Genomic DNA, 16,669 nt, shown 5'->3' with positions numbered 1-16,669 from the left:
ATAAGTTATAGTAACATATTAACATCTTTCATCCATTCATAATAAATCAATAACCATCACAATTCATAAGTTCAAACATCCATCCCTAACAAACATCACAATTCAATAATTCATAAGTTCAATCATTCATCCACAGTAACCATCACAATTCATGAGAATCAAGATCTAACAATAATATCATCAAAGATTCAAAATTCAAAATATCACAAGTCGATGAAATTAAAATGTAATTAAGAAATGAAATTACATATCTTATACACTAACTATTAAGTATTAACTCAAATGTAATTAAGAAATAAATTACATTTAATAATAATAAAAATATAATTTATTAATTTTTAAAAAAATCGGACAGTTCGGTATAGAGGTGCCCACGGTTCATGAACCGGCGGTTACGGTTCGGAACCGCCGGTTCCAGTTTTAGAAATTTTTGAATCGGAACCGAACCGCCAGGGTGTTTCGCGGTTACGGTCCCGGTTCCAAAACCGCTGGTTTCGGTTTCGGTTCCGAACTGGCGGTTTTTCGCAGTTCCGGTTTCGAACCGCCCGGAACCGACGGTTCCGACATGGTTTCGATTCGAAATTTTTTTAACCTGAACCAAACCACGGTTCAAAAATCGACGGTTTCAGTTAGGATAAATTGTCACGATTTCGATTCGGAACCGTAACTAGCGGTTACGGTTTCGGTTTTAACCGCCGGTTCGATAAATCTTGGGCAGGTCTAGTTCGGTGTACCCGATCGAGTATCGAGTTATCAGATACCCGATAATCCAAAATTTTTACTACCCGATCCCGATCGGATACCCAAAAAATTTGAATTTGGGTATCTGATGATCCAACTTTTTTAAATTTGGATATCGAGTCCATTTTGACAGGCCATTTCGTTCACTCCTATCATTGATATCTCATACAATTGGAAAATAAAATCATACTACTATTAATATTGATTACAACTTACACGTACAACGCAACTTATTATGCCTTACGGAGTTGTGCCATCGCAATTCTGCATCTGCATCCTATCCTCAATTGGAAATAACACGTGTACACTCATAAATTTTTGGTACAACATTTCATGTATAGACAAATTGCTGGCAACGTGGAGGAATTTCGTGCAAAAAAATACCTTATTCTTCAATAATTTTTTCATTTTCTGAAAGTATATTTATATATCATTGCTACGAGAGATAATACTTTATATTATTGTGCGTAATTAACTTTATTTAATTCTAATTTAACGTATAAAAAAATATAATTCCTTCAGTTATTCTGATTTTATACTACTACTGTCAATTTCCCAACTAATATTATCATAAACAGCGGAAGTGGAAAACCATTGTCAATAATTAGTTGAAGTCTAGAATTGATGTAAATACTCAATATACATGTGTTGATACATCTATTGATTAAATCATATACACATTTAATTCATGTGTCCACTTCAGCATGAGATAACTATGTAAAAATTTAATATGATTGAAATATTGTGTATGTGGTTGCAGAATTTTAATCCTATTGCAAGTTCTAAATTTGGTGAAACTTTGTGTTTAAGAGCACTTAGCCCTTTATACAAATCATGTTATAAGTATATAAAATTAGACATAACATTTAAACATAAAAAAAATTAAACTGCTTTACACATATAAATATTTATTTGATTAGAGATCTGCGTCCGCTATAGCGACGATTAGGACTTAGGAGCCCACATATATATTGCTTAATATACTACTAGTACTAAATTATGTAATAATTGAATAGCCCACTATCATAAGTCATAACAATGCCTTTAAAAAAATTTACATTTTTTGAGATTGACTCAAATATTTGATGGAGATACATTTTACTCTGAATTGCATTACAAAATTCAACGTTTTAATGTGAAATTGGATATGAAAGTCGAGTTAAATTTGAATGTGAACAGACTTATAAGAAATCATAGACTTGAGGAAATAAATCAATTTTTAAAATGTGTACTAATATAACTCTTATAGTATATGATTTGAATATTAGACTAGAGAAGTGTTATATCATGGGTTTACAAGAAAAATTATATGCTGGTCTTTTAGTTTATACTATTGCCGTTTTCTTATTTTAAATAGGTATATTCATCATATTTTTACTTTCAATGAGATTTCTCTATATTTTAGAGAAAATATTGGAATTTCACGGACAATAAATATTACTCCATATGTTCTTGATATATATGAACGGTTAAAAGGATATGTGTTTTAATATATAATTAGTAAAGTAAGAGAAAGATAGAAAGAAAACGTGATTGAGACATTGTTAATAAAGAATGAGTCTCGCCTTATTAAGAGAAAACAATTTTCTAAATTAAAAGTTTATAATTTTATGAGATTAACCAAAAAAATCATTTTAAGAGGTGAATGAAGCAGTTGTATGAAACTCCATTATGAGTAAATGATACTGAAACTAAATTATTAAAATACTAGTACAACATATCGGTCGTATTCATATAGTCTCGAACACCTCAACTCGATAATAAAGTCATACCAAGACAGCAATAATACAATTGATACAAGTAATATTATATATTGGAAATCTATCTAAATCGAACAAGTGTGCAACAATGTTTTGGTGACTACGTTGATCCCGATCATATAATAAAATTATACGCAATCATTGCTTTATTAAAGGTAGATTTCAGCTTAATTGTGACGTTCCAAAACATTCATATTGTCAAATTAATTGTGTAACCAAACCTAATTAATTTGATATTATTGCTCCATACTTCAGTCTAACTTCTACAGAATTGGGAATTGTATGGTACGAGGAATGTCAAATGTTTGTATTTTTTTCACTAATAATTGTGATAAAATTATGAAGACCTTTCTTTATACTCCTATTTTAATTTTGTGCTTTTGTTAGATCAAGTACTGATTTGTTAATTACAAGATTTATTATTTCATTCATCTTAAACTATTTGCATCATTCTTTTTGGCACAAAAGAATAAATTATAAAAGAGAATAAAAAATAAAAGCGAATAATATAAATGAGAGAATAAAATTTTTACTAAAAATATAAATAATGTATATAAATAATGTATATAAATAATGTAAGTAGTCTGGACTCGGGAATGATAAAAAAAATGGAATATAATGCAAGTTTACAAGTAACAGCTTGGATCTATTACCAAATTACATGACATTGGGACAAAAAACAGCTATGTTCACCACACAAAAAAAGTTATTATTGGACACCTGTAAAATCAGTGGAAAAAATTCTAGATTTTTGTGAGGATCGAGAGATCAGCGGTGCATTAGATTGGACCCATTTGCTACAATAAAAAAATCAAATAAAACAAAAAAATCTGGAAAAAAAGAGAGATATGTTGTGGGGCCACGTGACATGGCAATTTCTCAGACATGATCTGACGTGGACAATTTCTACACGGAACGATTTGACGGCTCTACCGGCAGCATCTGACGTGGTAGCTGTACACGTCGGCACTCCATGCATTAAAATTATTTATTTAACTCACATTATTGCCTACTTTGAAAAGTCGTTTACATTAAATAATTAGGATCTAGTTACTTTTTAGTTTTTTTTGTTTTGTTTTATTTACCACGCAATGTTTCAGGACAAATGTATATGCGTGAATTGTGATGACAATGTTAATCTGATTTGTAAATGGAGTACAATCTATCTATAAATTTTATATCTTTATTAAAATTGTCAATTTATAATCGTATTTGCATTATGTTGACTCGTGTTAAGGAAATAAATTATCATAATTTCATAGCAGGAAGAGGAAATGAAAAATCCCATTTAGTGTTTCATGAGTAAAAGCATGATTAACTCTTTTAATATTGGACGGTTACAAATATTGGCCTAAATGCAGTACACGATTTGGTAGATTAAATTCATGCGGTTATCCAAATATCTAAGGGGTTTAATTGTTAGAAAGTAATGGGCTTATGGGACATGGCCATGGGTGTCGTTTCTATACCTCTTGAATTACTATAAATACTGGTATAGCTGTTGATAATGGTGTGGATGGGTGATTGCAAAATGTCTTGCTGGTGCAGGTGCTGAAATTCTTATCGGAACAAAGTTAAGAACTCGAACGCAGTGGTAGCCCAGAAAGATGGCCTCCATGACAGCACTTGCATTGCGGCTATTACGACTGGCCCAGTTGGCATAAGGAGTAGAATGCCGCGTGGATCATGAACCCATCAAGAAATGGAAACGGGATTGTTGTGTTGATCCTACAAATTGTGCAGTTTGTATTTTCAATATGAAATTGTTTAGTTGCATGTTTATTCTTTCGTTGGTAATTAGAGTTTTATTTCTCATGCTCATAATCTTTATATATAGTTTTTCTCAAAAAATTAATCCAGTTTCATTAGTAAAACCTTCTCATATGTGTATTGTGGAACATCTAATAGATGTTTTAAATTTTTTTATTTGCGTGTATAGGATGCATGGAACTGCTCCACTGTTTTCGACCTACCAGATTGTCACCTTGCTTTGGATGCAACATCGAAATAGAGTAAAATATTATTTTTAACAGATTGTCACCTTGGATGCACTATTTATTAGCACTAAAAATACCTGCAAGCATACAGGGTAGATCTAGTATAGCTAAAGGTCAGTACCGGGATATCGAACACAGGGAATAAGATTGCAACTGACTACCATATACTAATCATCACATACTATCTAGAGACACAGAGTTTTTGGTTTGATTTTATAAACTAGACATAAAATAAATAAACAAATAAGAAGAAGCATAAAAACATATGATACAAAGCAAGCTAATGATGTAGAATTTAAGGATTCAAAACACAATCGACCCCCTTGAATTACGGTCTCTAGAGTTATTAAGTCGGTCACTTAACTAGATTAAACCCCCTCCCGAGGTGAGAAATCCGTAGATTAGGTGTAATAATTGAAGTCCCCTTCTAATTCTTTGACCTAACTCCTAAAAGGTTGTAAAGACCAATGACCTCACATGAAACCTCAACTCTCCCGAGTTCTATTGAATTAAAGTGTGAATTATCCCTTTTCCAAGTCAACTATTTCATCTCCCGAGTACTCTAATCAACTCTAACATGTATTCAAGAGGTAGCTAATCAATTGAATATAGAAGGCACAAGGATAAATCAAATAACTGCAAGAGCTAACACGGAAAATCAATTGAATATCTTCACCAAAAAATCCACAAAAGTTGTTCTACTCATAGACAAGTAAAAACTACAAATAAAGTGCGAGACATGAAAGAAATAGATAAAACCCAAGGTTGAATCTTCAATCGTCTGGATCTGCAGAGCTCCGCTCCAATGGAAGATGGATGGTTATGTGTGGAAAATGGGATGGATGGATGTGTAGAGGGGAGAAGGATTGGAGGCTCTGACATGAAGAATGATGAATTAGGTTAAGAGGTATTTATAGGTGGGAAAAAGATTTATTTTTGATAACTTTCGTGCCCTACAAGATATGTGAGAGATTTGGCTTCAGAATATAATAATTTCTTTTCTTCCGTGAATTTCCGCCTAATTTTCCGCCAGCTTTGACTGCACTGCGCAACGTTCGTAGAATAGTCATAACTTTCTCCATAGAACTCCGATTGAGACGTGCGAGATATCCACGCGAAGCTCTTTCGAAGACGAAGAGAATGGTATGAATTAAGTACTGATTGGACTTCAAACTCGCTGCCAGAATGGGCTCGAACAAAGGCTGCTGCACCTTGGCCATTTTGCACCTTTTTTCTATCTTTTTCTATCATTTATCAACAAACACATCAAAAATATCAAATGTATAACATATGCAATTTAAGAACATAATTTGAATGATTGACAATTAAAATGAGTCAAATCTAGCCCTTAAAAACATGCAAAATCCGTGTTTGTCAACCTTACATTGGATGCAGAATCGAAATAGAGTAAAATACTCCCTCCGTCCACAAAAAAAATAGATCACTTTTGCCATTTTGGGACGTCCACAAAAAATAGATCACTTTCTAAAAATGGAAAGTTTATCTCTCATACTTTTCTCACTTTTTCTTCCCTCTCTCATACTTTACTCACTTTTTCTCCCTATCTCTCTTACTTTACCTACTTTTTCTCCTCATCTCTCTTACTTTACCAATTCAACATTAAAACCCGTGCCAAACAACAATAGATCTATTGTTTGTGGACGGAGGGAGTATTATTTTTAAATTTGATATGGGTATTGTTTATTTTATATTTCAAAGTACAAAAATTTTCAAATGACCTCAGAGTTTAGAGTTTAGGGAGGATATTCTTTTAAATTTATGATAACCGGATGAAATTTTGTTTAACATTTAATTCAAACAACTTTATTATAAAAAACTTAAATTATCAATGATTTATCAAAATTATTATGCACAACCTTCACATTAGGGTGAGTTTAAGCTTTTCAAAATATGAAACAATATATTTATATTTATTGTTATCATGTTAAATTTCATGTGGAACAACTTCATGGAGTAGTATTTATTTATTGCGTGATTTTTTTTATTGTTCGCAATTTTTACAGTTTGAACATTATAAATTTTGAGATTAATTATTTCATATGGATGGTCTTTTAGTAATGAACTATATATGTTGTTAAGATATGATTGCTCCTTTAATAGTATAAACCCAAAAATATTCTAATTAACATATGTGCTTTTATTATTTTTATTGCAGACTTATTTAATTTTATGATTTTAGTTGTCTAATAAAATGTTATGATAGGAGTATTTATTTATTTTAAAGTGGCATATAATTGTATCGTGTCTCATTTTAGTTACCACGATAAAAATAAAATATGTCGTGCAACGCACGTGGGTGATACTAGTTTGATTAATAGAAAGGAATATTCAAGTATATACACCATTTCATTAATGCGATACCCCATCATATCATATGTTAATGTCATCATTAATTAATGTCACAAATTATTCGTATGGGTTAATTAACCATTTGCCACTTATATGTATTGTATACAAAATACAAATTTGACTAAATTGGCCTCCCATCGATTTTGTGACGGTGTCTTTACAAAACAATTTATTCACCTATCTTTTTTTCATATTTTGATTAGCCAATGGTCCTCTACCCATGGATATTGTGGATGAGGATTTTACAAAATAATTTGTAACAACAAATTTTCTAAATTATACAATCAGAATTTCGATGACAATTGATTTTGTGACGGTGGCTTTTATAAATTAATAGAAATCGTACTAATTGAGTAGAGAGGTTTACGTGGCTTTGGCGATTAGTTTAAAATAGGAAGATGCATTTTGCTTCTACAAGTAACTAGAGCTCACGTGTCAGTTTCTGGTTGGCCTTCTCCGTCGAAGTGCTCGACCTTTAACCCCTCGCCCCATATATAAAGCGCCAGGTGGTTTCGTCTTCAAACTCGCGCACAATTTTGGGGCAATTCAGCTCAACCTTTCCCCTCACGTGAACTTGCCTTTACTCACTTCTCTTCATCTCTCAACTTCCTTTTCTCTCTTCGTCTCTTTCTCTCTCTACCTATTTACACGTACGCGTTTGCATTTGCGGATAAATCGAGCTTCTGAAAGCTACTGTTTGAGGTACATAAAAATCTGCTATTTTCAAAGGTTTATGCGTGTTTTCATGGCTTTAAATAATTACATCATTATAGTTGAATCGATGTTTTTAAGTGTGCATGCAGAGTTTTGATTTTGGATGTGTATGTATTGCTTCGACTTTTAGCTGAATTCGAAATATTTGAAGTCTAGTTTACAGGTTCTGGGGAATTGATTTTGAGCTGTGATTTTTTATTTTTTTTTCCTGGTGATTTGTGTGGATTTGGGGAATGTATAAGAAAATGATTGTGCGTTCGGCGTTTGTTTTGCCTGCGTGTCGATATTTTCCTCCGTTTGTGCGTTTGCGGGAGAGTATGGTTGTACGTCGAGCGTGTGTTGTACCTTCTACCCCATCGGTGAGTTCGTCGAAGCTCCGTGGAGGTGATTTCCTCGAATTGTGTTAGAGGCGTTGTTTGTTTTCATTCTCTTTCCCTGTTTGATCGGAAATGGAGGTTTTCGGTGAATATTCTTCCGGTCGCTGATTGCGCTTATCTCAATCCGCAGAGGCTTTTTTGTATGCATTTGTGCATCGGAACTAGGCTTACTAACTCTTCGATTATGCAGTTAATTCTCGACCATTTCTAGAGAGTGGAAGAAAGATGACGGTGACGCCGAAGATCTCTCTCAATGAAGGGAACCTTGTGGTTCATGGGAAAACCATACTCACAGGCGTGGCTGACAACATTGTGCTGACTCCGGGATCAGGTGCCGGCCTTGTCGCCGGTGCCTTCATCGGTGCAACGGCTTCACACAGCAAGAGCCTTCACGTCTTCCCAGTTGGTGTTCTAGAGTAAGCTCTCTGTCCGTCTTGATTATAAAACTGTTTCTCGATTATGTACTTTGACAAACAGAGTTAATTTTATTTTATTTTTTGTTTTTTTTTTTTTGGGAAAAGGGGTGTGCGGTTTATGTGCTTATTCCGGTTCAAGCTGTGGTGGATGACGCAAAGAATGGGAACATGCGGGCAGGATATTCCGTTGGAGACGCAGTTCATGCTCGTTGAGAGTAAAGACGCATGTGAAGGCGAGCATGAAGATAGGCCAACCATATACACTGTCTTCCTGCCTCTTCTCGAAGGGCAGTTTCGTGCTGTTCTTCAGGGGAATGAGAAGAATGAGCTCGAGATTTGCCTCGAGAGTGGTGAGTTTGAATTTCATCAATATGCATGGTGAAGAATTATTTAATTTTAACGATACCAAATTCATAGTACATGATTGGAGTTAATTGGAGTTCTGTACTTCTGTTGCAGGAGATAACGCTGTTGAAACCAATCAAGGAAATTACCTTGTTTACATGCATGCTGGGACCAACCCTTTTGAAGTGATCAATCAGGCTGTGAAGTAAGTACTCTTTTATTACCCTTCGTTTCAACCTCTTACCAATTCACACTAATATAATATGGCAAAATTTTTCTGAAACAGAGCTGTGGAGAAACACTTGCAAACATTTCAGCACAGAGAGAAGAAGAAAGTGAGAATATGTTGCTTGATTGTTTTTTGTAACTGCTAGAGTGTAGAGGGATTTTGAAATATTAGAGAGTATGCTTATATTAAATTCCGACTGTGTAGTTGCCCTCGTTCATCGACTGGTTTGGCTGGTGCACCTGGGACGCTTTCTACACTGATGTCACTGCAGAAGGTGTCGAAGAAGGTCTCAAGAGGTACGTTCTAGTTGGCTCTGATTGTAACTAGTAGAACGCAAACTAAGCCGCTTACCTCATGTACTTAATCTGTCAGCTTGTCGGAGGGAAATACGCCTCCTCGTTTTCTCATCATAGATGATGGCTGGCAACAAATTGGGAGTGAGGTGAAGGACGCTGCAAATGCTGTTGTACAAGAAGGAGCTCAGTAAGACAACTAACTATATTATAATGGACTTTGTTATATTTGAAAATAATCTGATTTTACCTCCTACTTTCTGTCCCTAGCATTTACCTGTTTGACATTTGATCTACAGGTTTGCAAACAGGCTAACAGGAATAAAAGAGAACGAAAAATTCAAGAAAAACAGCGAAGGTGATGAACAAGAATCAGGTCTTAAGCAGGTGGTGAAAACATCAAAGCAGCAGCACAATGTCAAGTAAGACCCTACAAAGTTGTGGTTTTTAATGGTTTAACAGATCAAATCTACCAATAATATAAATTAACTTACTAACTTACTGTTTATTGCTGTATACTTTCAGGTATGTTTATGTTTGGCATGCTTTAGCAGGTTACTGGGGTGGAGTGCAACCATCTGGTCCTGGTATGGAACACTATGAGACATCTTTGGCATACCCGGTGCAGTCTCCTGGGGTTCTAGGCAACCAGCCAGACATTGTTATGGACAGTCTTGCTGTTCATGGCTTGGGCCTGGTACACCCTAAGAAGGTCTTCAACTTCTACAACGAGCTTCACGCCTATCTGGCTTCATGTGGTGTGGATGGAGTCAAAGTCGACGTGCAGAACATCATTGAGACTCTAGGTGCTGGCCATGGTGGTAGAGTATCCCTCACTCGTAGCTATCATCAGGCCCTTGAAGCCTCAATCTCTCGGAACTTTCCAGACAATGGGTGTATCGCCTGCATGTGCCACAACACTGATGGACTCTATAGCGCCAAGCAGACTGCTATAGTTAGAGCCTCAGACGATTTCTACCCCCGTGATCCTGCTTCACACACCATTCACATTTCTTCAGTAGCTTACAACACTGTATTCTTGGGTGAATTCATGCAGCCTGACTGGGATATGTTCCATGTGAGTACTGCTCTACTTTAGCTCTTTGAAATTATCAAATGTTCTTGGTGTGAGAAGCTGACTCGCATACTTGTTTTTACAGAGCCTGCATCCAGCTGCTGAGTATCATGCTGCAGCTCGATCCGTGGGAGGGTGTGCTATATATGTTAGTGACAAGCCTGGTAACCACAACTTCGATCTTCTGAAGAAGTTGGTTCTCCCCGACGGATCAATTCTCAGAGCACAGTTGCCCGGACGACCCACACTAGATTGCCTCTTTGTCGACCCAGCCAGAGATGGGACGAGGTTTGTTGAATCCTCTCCTAATTCCTTATATCTTCTGCATCATCAACCAACAAACTAACGTCAACTTACCACCATGAACCTTGCAGCTTGCTTAAAATCTGGAACACGAACAAGTGCTCTGGAGTGGTTGGCGTATTCAATTGCCAGGGTGCAGGGTGGTGCAGGGTAACTAAGAAGACGCGTATTCATAATGCCTCCCCTGGCACACTCACTGGCTCTGTTCGAGCCACTGATGTCAACTCAATTGCTCAAATTGCTCGACCGGACTGGAAGGGAGAGACTGTAGCCTATGCTTATAGATCAGGAGAGGTAGTTCGGTTGCCAGAAGGAGCTTCATTGCCTGTCACTCTCAAGGTTCTCGAATACGAACTCTTCCACTTCTGTCCTGTGAAGGTAAGTTTTCCATCACACTCCATTTTTATACCTGCCACGACACTTATTACTTACTCTAACTGACAACCTACCTCAACCTCCGAAAACAGAATGTGACGGACAGCATTGCCTTTGCTCCCATTGGCTTGCTAGACATGTTCAACTCCGGTGCTGCTGTCGAGCAGTTTGAAGTCTACAATACCTCCATAACCAACGATGACACCGAGACTTCAACTGAAAACAGATCGCCTGTCGCTAAAATAGCGCTCAGGATTAGAGGATGTGGGCGCTTCGGTGTCTACTGCTCTCAACGGCCACTGAGCTGCACCGTGGACAACGTTGAAACTGAGTTTAACTATGAAGCAGCAAGCGGATTGGCAACCCTGATTATCCCCGTTCCCAAAGAGGAAATGTATAGATGGTGCATTGAAATCCAAGTTTAAGTAGTGAATACTTACTATCTACATACAAATCCTAGTCCGAGACAGCTTCATGTCATTCGGAGAGTGTAGCTTTTGCCCAGGCTTTCGCCTTTTTTTCTCTAATAAAATTATCTATGTTTTTCTCGTCATCATATAACTATATCTCTCATGTTTATTTCATTGAGTTTATTGAGATATACGCTAAAAGATACTCTAGTGAATAATTAAAGAAGATGAAACAAATAATGTAAGTATAAGAGAAAGGGCTTAATTCAAGACAGTAGTTGTATGTGAAGAAGCTCACCTCATTGAATGTGATCCAAAACTTCCACTCTGAACCAGGAGCCAAGAATCGTGACATCAAACAACGAATGAATCGTGGCATCACACAATGAATGAAGTTCACCAGAAGTCTTGGCAAGAGCAGACTCCATCGAAAAACTTGTGGAACCAAATTCTGTAGTCTGAAGTAACTTGTTCTTCACTACTCTAATAGTTACAGCACCTTCGTCTCAACAGACCGTATGCAATGGCCAACCTCTCTTTGTGCTCCTAGAGAGCGTCCACTTCTCCCTGTTACCAACATTATGCAAAATAGACGTGATCCGGACTTCATACCCGCTGGCTTGAACCCTCTCTGAAACTTCCCATATAAACTCAGTTATATCCTTAGCAATCACCCATCAAAAAATCTCGCATGTGTCGGTTGATCTTAATGGAGCTGCATCCAGGCACAGCTTTGATTCCCCTCTCTCTCATAAACCATGTTGCTGGATTAAATAGTGTACGAATCAAGACATGGCAGTTACCTCTCTTCTCACACACACGCACGCAATCAAATCATTCTTGAAACATCCATGCACTGATGCACACGTAGGAGGATGAAACTGCAAACATGAAACAACATCAAATTCCAGAATGCGCAGATGCGTAATGTGAAAATCCCCCCTTAATCATAGGCCAAAACTATTGTGATCAAGATGATCCATGCTAAGATGATCCATGCAGACGTCATTTTTTTATTACAGTAAGAGCTGAGCTAACCGTGCCAAGAAAGTGTGCTGCAAAATTCGAGCTTGGTGTCGGCTACATTTATAATAGGAAGTTGCATTCATCATAATGAATCAAATGTTTCTGCTAGCGTTGCTACTCGTGGTGTGTTCTGAATAGCTCAACCTGTGACGTGTCAAGAACAAGTTTCTTACACATAGTTTCATCCAGAGTCCAGACAATCAAGAAAATTGGAATATCTATTATTGAGATAGAGTTACATAAGTAACATAACCATCAGTTCTCTCTTATGTAGCACACACATGAAGATACAAGACTCAGCCAAAAATAAAGCACAAATAGCTCATGCCTGAAATTTGGCTATGGAGCAAAGAAATACTAAAACATGTCACAATTTAGCATATTTTTTTAGCTTTTTAGCAGCATCCCTGGCAGATTCTGGCACGGACATGTTGCAAAGAAGGGTGATTCTTGAGGATGCAAGAAGCGTTTGAATCTCAGAGTTGGAAGGATCGCGTTTTGAGAGGCGAACTTCCCAGACCTGCTTAAAATGCAGTGAGATCTTTATTAGAAGCAGATGATTTGAGGAAAACCTATAAATCGTCATTTCAGATCCAATCAACCCACTAATTATATGCATGTGCTATAATAACTAGAGTACATGTCATTGTCAACCAATCTCTTTGCTGCCTACCATCAGACGTATTTGAGCACCACTAGTTGCAGCTTTCGGATTGTATTTATGCATTTGTAAACTATAACCCTAAAATGAGAAGTTTGATTGTGATCTGTGCAAGGTCTTTTCATCCGCAATTTCAGTAAAGGTGCTATCAGATGAAGATTTATAGGATAGCGCATCGTTAAAAAAGAGAATACAACGAATTGTTGCTAATTGAAATCACAATTCAAGTGAGCATCTCTGAACGAGCTATATTGTGCATCCCGTTGCCATTAAACATATAATCTAATCAAAATAGTTTTTTTTGGACTTGGAGAAAAATAGAGCATTTTGTAAAGGATAACCTGAATGGATTTGCCAACATTTACTGGTGTAGCCTCAGCAACTACTAAATCACCTTCTTGTGCGCTTTTTAGATGATTGATACTTAGGTGTATACCAGCTACCCTTGTAAAACCTGAAGCAATATGAGCTCCTATGCTTGCCAAAGCCTCGGCTATCAAAGCTGAGATCCCTCCGTGCAAAACTTTGAATGGCTGCCCATTTATAAACGTTAGTTTTTTTGTAAAGCCGGAGATGGAATCAAGATAAATGAGTAAGAGGAGTAACACCTGACAGCACTGCGGGGTAATCAGGACGCAGCCTGAAACTTTCTTAGCAGATAATTCATCAAATTTAAATCCAATCATGTGAAGTGGGGCATCCAAACTCTCAGTCTCTGATGGTGGTAGAGCCAGAGAATTCTTTCCAGTATTCGGTGGTTGGTTCATAGTTTTCCCTTTTAGCTGACCAATTATTCTTCTCAACTGAGTTCGATGGAGATGTTATCCAGGTCCTTTGAGGTGTGCACTAACTGGTCACTAACTTCACCAGTAACGAATTGACAGAGGTCGCCTGGGATTCACAGGATCAGATCAAGAGACGGGGTGGTGAACTTCATCACCAAAGGGGAAAAAAAAAAAGATGAGAGCCATATTTGATTAGATAAGAATGGATTTTATAGATGCAGTGTATTTAACAAAGAAAACATATACTTATATTCCGTTAATGCTAAAAAGCACTCATGGATTTTCTTCTCTTGAGCTGGGCATCGTCGTCAGCATTAAACTTACAAGTTCAATTAAAATGGCAATTGCTCCTACTTAATTCATTGTTTCTTCAAAATCAACTATCACGGCCATCAATTGAACTTAAGAAGTTTCTCAAAGGAAAATGGAAACAGGAAAAGTAAAAACTGAAAGAACAGAAAATTAATCTAGTTTTGCATGCAAAACAGCACAAAAGAACTACACTCCATTTTCCAGAATGCAAAGGAAGAAAAATTAGATAAATGAACCAACAAGAAATTTGTGGTCCTTGGAAATATGAGATAATTGAAACATATGAGTTCACATTTTCTTTAAATGTCCAGCTACCGAACACAGCACACCGAAAAAACTACTCCTACAATTATACCGAAAGAAGCACGCCAAAACCAAATACTAACCTTTTTTGGGAAAAAATCATTAATATGAAAATTGAGCAAGAAAAAACAAGCCAGGGAAACAACACCAAACTAAACAATACAGGATTAGGCAAACAAATCAATGACGATCCAACACTCGGATATTTGTTTTATTTATGTATTTTTCGAAAAGGACAGCCAAAAGTCTCACTTCTTCCACGGTGAAGCATAATCTATGAAGAATTTAAGCTAATCATAGAAAAAAATCACGGATAACACTAATTAACAGATGATAGCTGAAAAAATTATCCAACATAAACGCATCAAACTGTCTCAAATAGTAAATCCTCAGCTAATCAATCACACAAACGCATTGTTTGAGCATAATTTGCATAAATTACAGCAGAATCGATATAAATGTTGAGATGCCACAAACTAGGAGACGAATACAGAGTAAGAGACCAGAAAACTATCATTTCCGATATTCACGAAGATTGAGCAAGCGGAAAACTCACCGGCAATCTGCAGGTGAAAACGTATAGATCTTTACTTCAGTGCGTGAGCCGTGATTGAATGGTGTAAACTCTTTGAATGCCATGGCATTTATGATAGTAGTTGAATATTGGGTCTTTGAATGCCATTGCATTTATGAGACGGCTGAATATTGGGACCCCTAATAAAATAGAGAGGCTTAAAATTCATTAATTCCAAAAATCATATCTGGTATTAAACGATTACATTTATGATAATTCCGTTTAAAGCCCGCCCTATACATCGGACGCGCCTTAGGGTGCCACCGCAGCATCCCGCCCTAGGCAATTTCTTTAGTCTGCACTCTATGCATAGTCCGCGGACCATGCACACATTTTTACATAGTCCGGACTATTGTCCGGCCTATCATCCGCCTTATTGCAGGGGTAAGGACGATAGTCCAGACTATGCACACATTTTTCATTTTTTTTTTAAATTTTTTTTATATTTTCTTCTATATATATCACCAATTTTTTTACTCATTTTTACATCTTTCACTCCACTCTCTTCTCCATCTCAATTTCTCTCTAAATTCAATAATGAATTCCGATGATTTTCATATTTGCAAGCATAAAATATAAACAATAAATACTGACAATAGGATATGCCTTTAATTCGTGGTGTTTTTATATTTTTATTCTATTTGCAAACATAAAAAATAAAAAATAAATACTACTCCCTCCGTCCACGAAAATTCGTCCCGGTTTAATCGGGCACGGGTTTTAAGAAATGTAATGGAAAGTGAGTTGAAAAGGTTAGTGGATTGTGGGTCCTACTTTTAAAGTATTAGTTTTATAATAAAATGTGAGTAGGAATGAGTTAGTGGAATATGGGGTCTACTATCAAAAATGGTAAAAGTGAAATGAGACAAATTTTGGGGGACGGACGGAAATGGAAAACTGGGACAAATTTTCGTGGACGGAGGGAGTACAAAATAAGAGTTAAAGTTATAGGGTGAACTATAGGGTGTTCCACTGCAGATGAATGGGTTGGAGGATAGTGGCGGAAGACAGGGCGCCCTATAGGGCGCCCAATCCCAATTGTGGACGTTCTAATAGTTGCCTAATTTTAAAGTAATTAAGATTTAATTATCGTGTAGATTAATGGGCGTGGTCGTCCTCCGCCGGAAATGAACTGTTCAAATTGAAATGTTTGAAGTTCATGGTTTATTAATTTAATGGGGAGAAATGGTGTTAAGTTTATGGTTTGTTAATTTTATGGGAGAAATAGTGTTTGTCGTTTACGGATTCAAAGTGTAAATTAGTCGTGTTCAGTGTGTGCTTATTGTTTACAATATCAATTGAATTTTTAATTAAAAAAAAAGGATATTGACCATAATATTATGGAACATTCAAAAAGTTTGGATTTTCCACAAACTTTCAACTTGTTAGATAATATCACGAATTTTACATGAGTTTGTTATTTCTCACCAGTATAAAAATTTCTAAAAAATAAAACTCCATCTGTCCCATAAATATTGTTTGTCCCATCAAAATATAGGCATTTCTATTTATGAAAAGTTATTCCAATTTATTAACCATATACATCAAGTTATTTACGACTTATATCACTATTAAAATACGGAGTAAATAATAATGAGGTCTC

At 36.3% G+C, this 16,669-nt stretch overlaps 2 protein-coding genes and 1 long non-coding RNA gene across 6 annotated transcripts; 1 reads left to right on the top strand and 2 right to left on the bottom strand.

Annotated features, from left to right (window-relative positions):
- Positions 1 to 7,387: 7,387 nt before the first annotated feature.
- On the top strand, positions 7,388 to 11,548 carry LOC125188389 (putative galactinol--sucrose galactosyltransferase 2). Of its 3 annotated transcripts, none has more exons than XM_048085201.2 (12): positions 7,388 to 7,570; positions 8,150 to 8,375; positions 8,481 to 8,725; positions 8,835 to 8,925; positions 9,007 to 9,055; positions 9,154 to 9,245; positions 9,322 to 9,432; positions 9,542 to 9,664; positions 9,768 to 10,320; positions 10,403 to 10,605; positions 10,692 to 10,998; positions 11,088 to 11,548. In XM_048085201.2, the coding sequence occupies exons 2-12, from the start codon at positions 8,185 to 8,187 to the stop codon at positions 11,418 to 11,420; spliced, it is 2,298 nt and encodes a 765-aa protein (XP_047941158.1). In that variant the 5' UTR covers positions 7,388 to 7,570; positions 8,150 to 8,184; the 3' UTR covers positions 11,421 to 11,548. The 3 variants fall into 3 exon arrangements, with proteins under 3 accessions (XP_047941158.1, XP_088915822.1, XP_088915823.1); XM_089059696.1 differs by lacking the exon at positions 7,388 to 7,570 and adding an exon at positions 7,650 to 7,966; XM_089059697.1 differs by lacking the exon at positions 7,388 to 7,570 and adding an exon at positions 7,921 to 7,941.
- On the bottom strand, positions 8,920 to 11,209 carry LOC148926758 (uncharacterized). Its single transcript, XR_016130918.1, has 4 exons — positions 11,070 to 11,209; positions 9,745 to 10,990; positions 9,301 to 9,410; positions 8,920 to 9,214 (listed from the first exon to the last, which is right to left on the bottom strand). It is a non-coding gene; the product is annotated as an uncharacterized LOC148926758 (long non-coding RNA).
- A 1,083-nt stretch (positions 11,549 to 12,631) lies between the features above and the next one.
- Positions 12,632 to 15,203, bottom strand: LOC125188397 (1,4-dihydroxy-2-naphthoyl-CoA thioesterase 1-like). 2 transcript variants are annotated; one of them, XM_048085212.2, is made up of 4 exons: positions 15,049 to 15,203; positions 13,701 to 14,023; positions 13,434 to 13,625; positions 12,632 to 12,951 (listed from the first exon to the last, which is right to left on the bottom strand). In XM_048085212.2, the coding sequence occupies exons 2-4, from the start codon at positions 13,857 to 13,859 to the stop codon at positions 12,799 to 12,801; spliced, it is 504 nt and encodes a 167-aa protein (XP_047941169.1). In that variant the 5' UTR covers positions 13,860 to 14,023; positions 15,049 to 15,203; the 3' UTR covers positions 12,632 to 12,798. The 2 variants fall into 2 exon arrangements, with proteins under 2 accessions (XP_047941169.1, XP_047941170.1); XM_048085213.2 differs by having other exon boundaries at positions 13,701 to 13,983; positions 15,049 to 15,194.
- Between the last annotated feature and the right edge of the window lie 1,466 nt (positions 15,204 to 16,669).

Source organism: Salvia hispanica, chromosome 5 (assembly GCF_029641045.1).
Source record: "Salvia hispanica isolate PSC_SH4W2 chromosome 5, Shi_PSC_v1, whole genome shotgun sequence".
Classification (NCBI taxonomy): Eukaryota; Viridiplantae; Streptophyta; class Magnoliopsida; order Lamiales; family Lamiaceae; genus Salvia; species Salvia hispanica.
The sequence above is the reverse complement of the archived record's forward strand: the minus strand, read 5'-3'. Positions and strand labels throughout refer to the sequence as shown.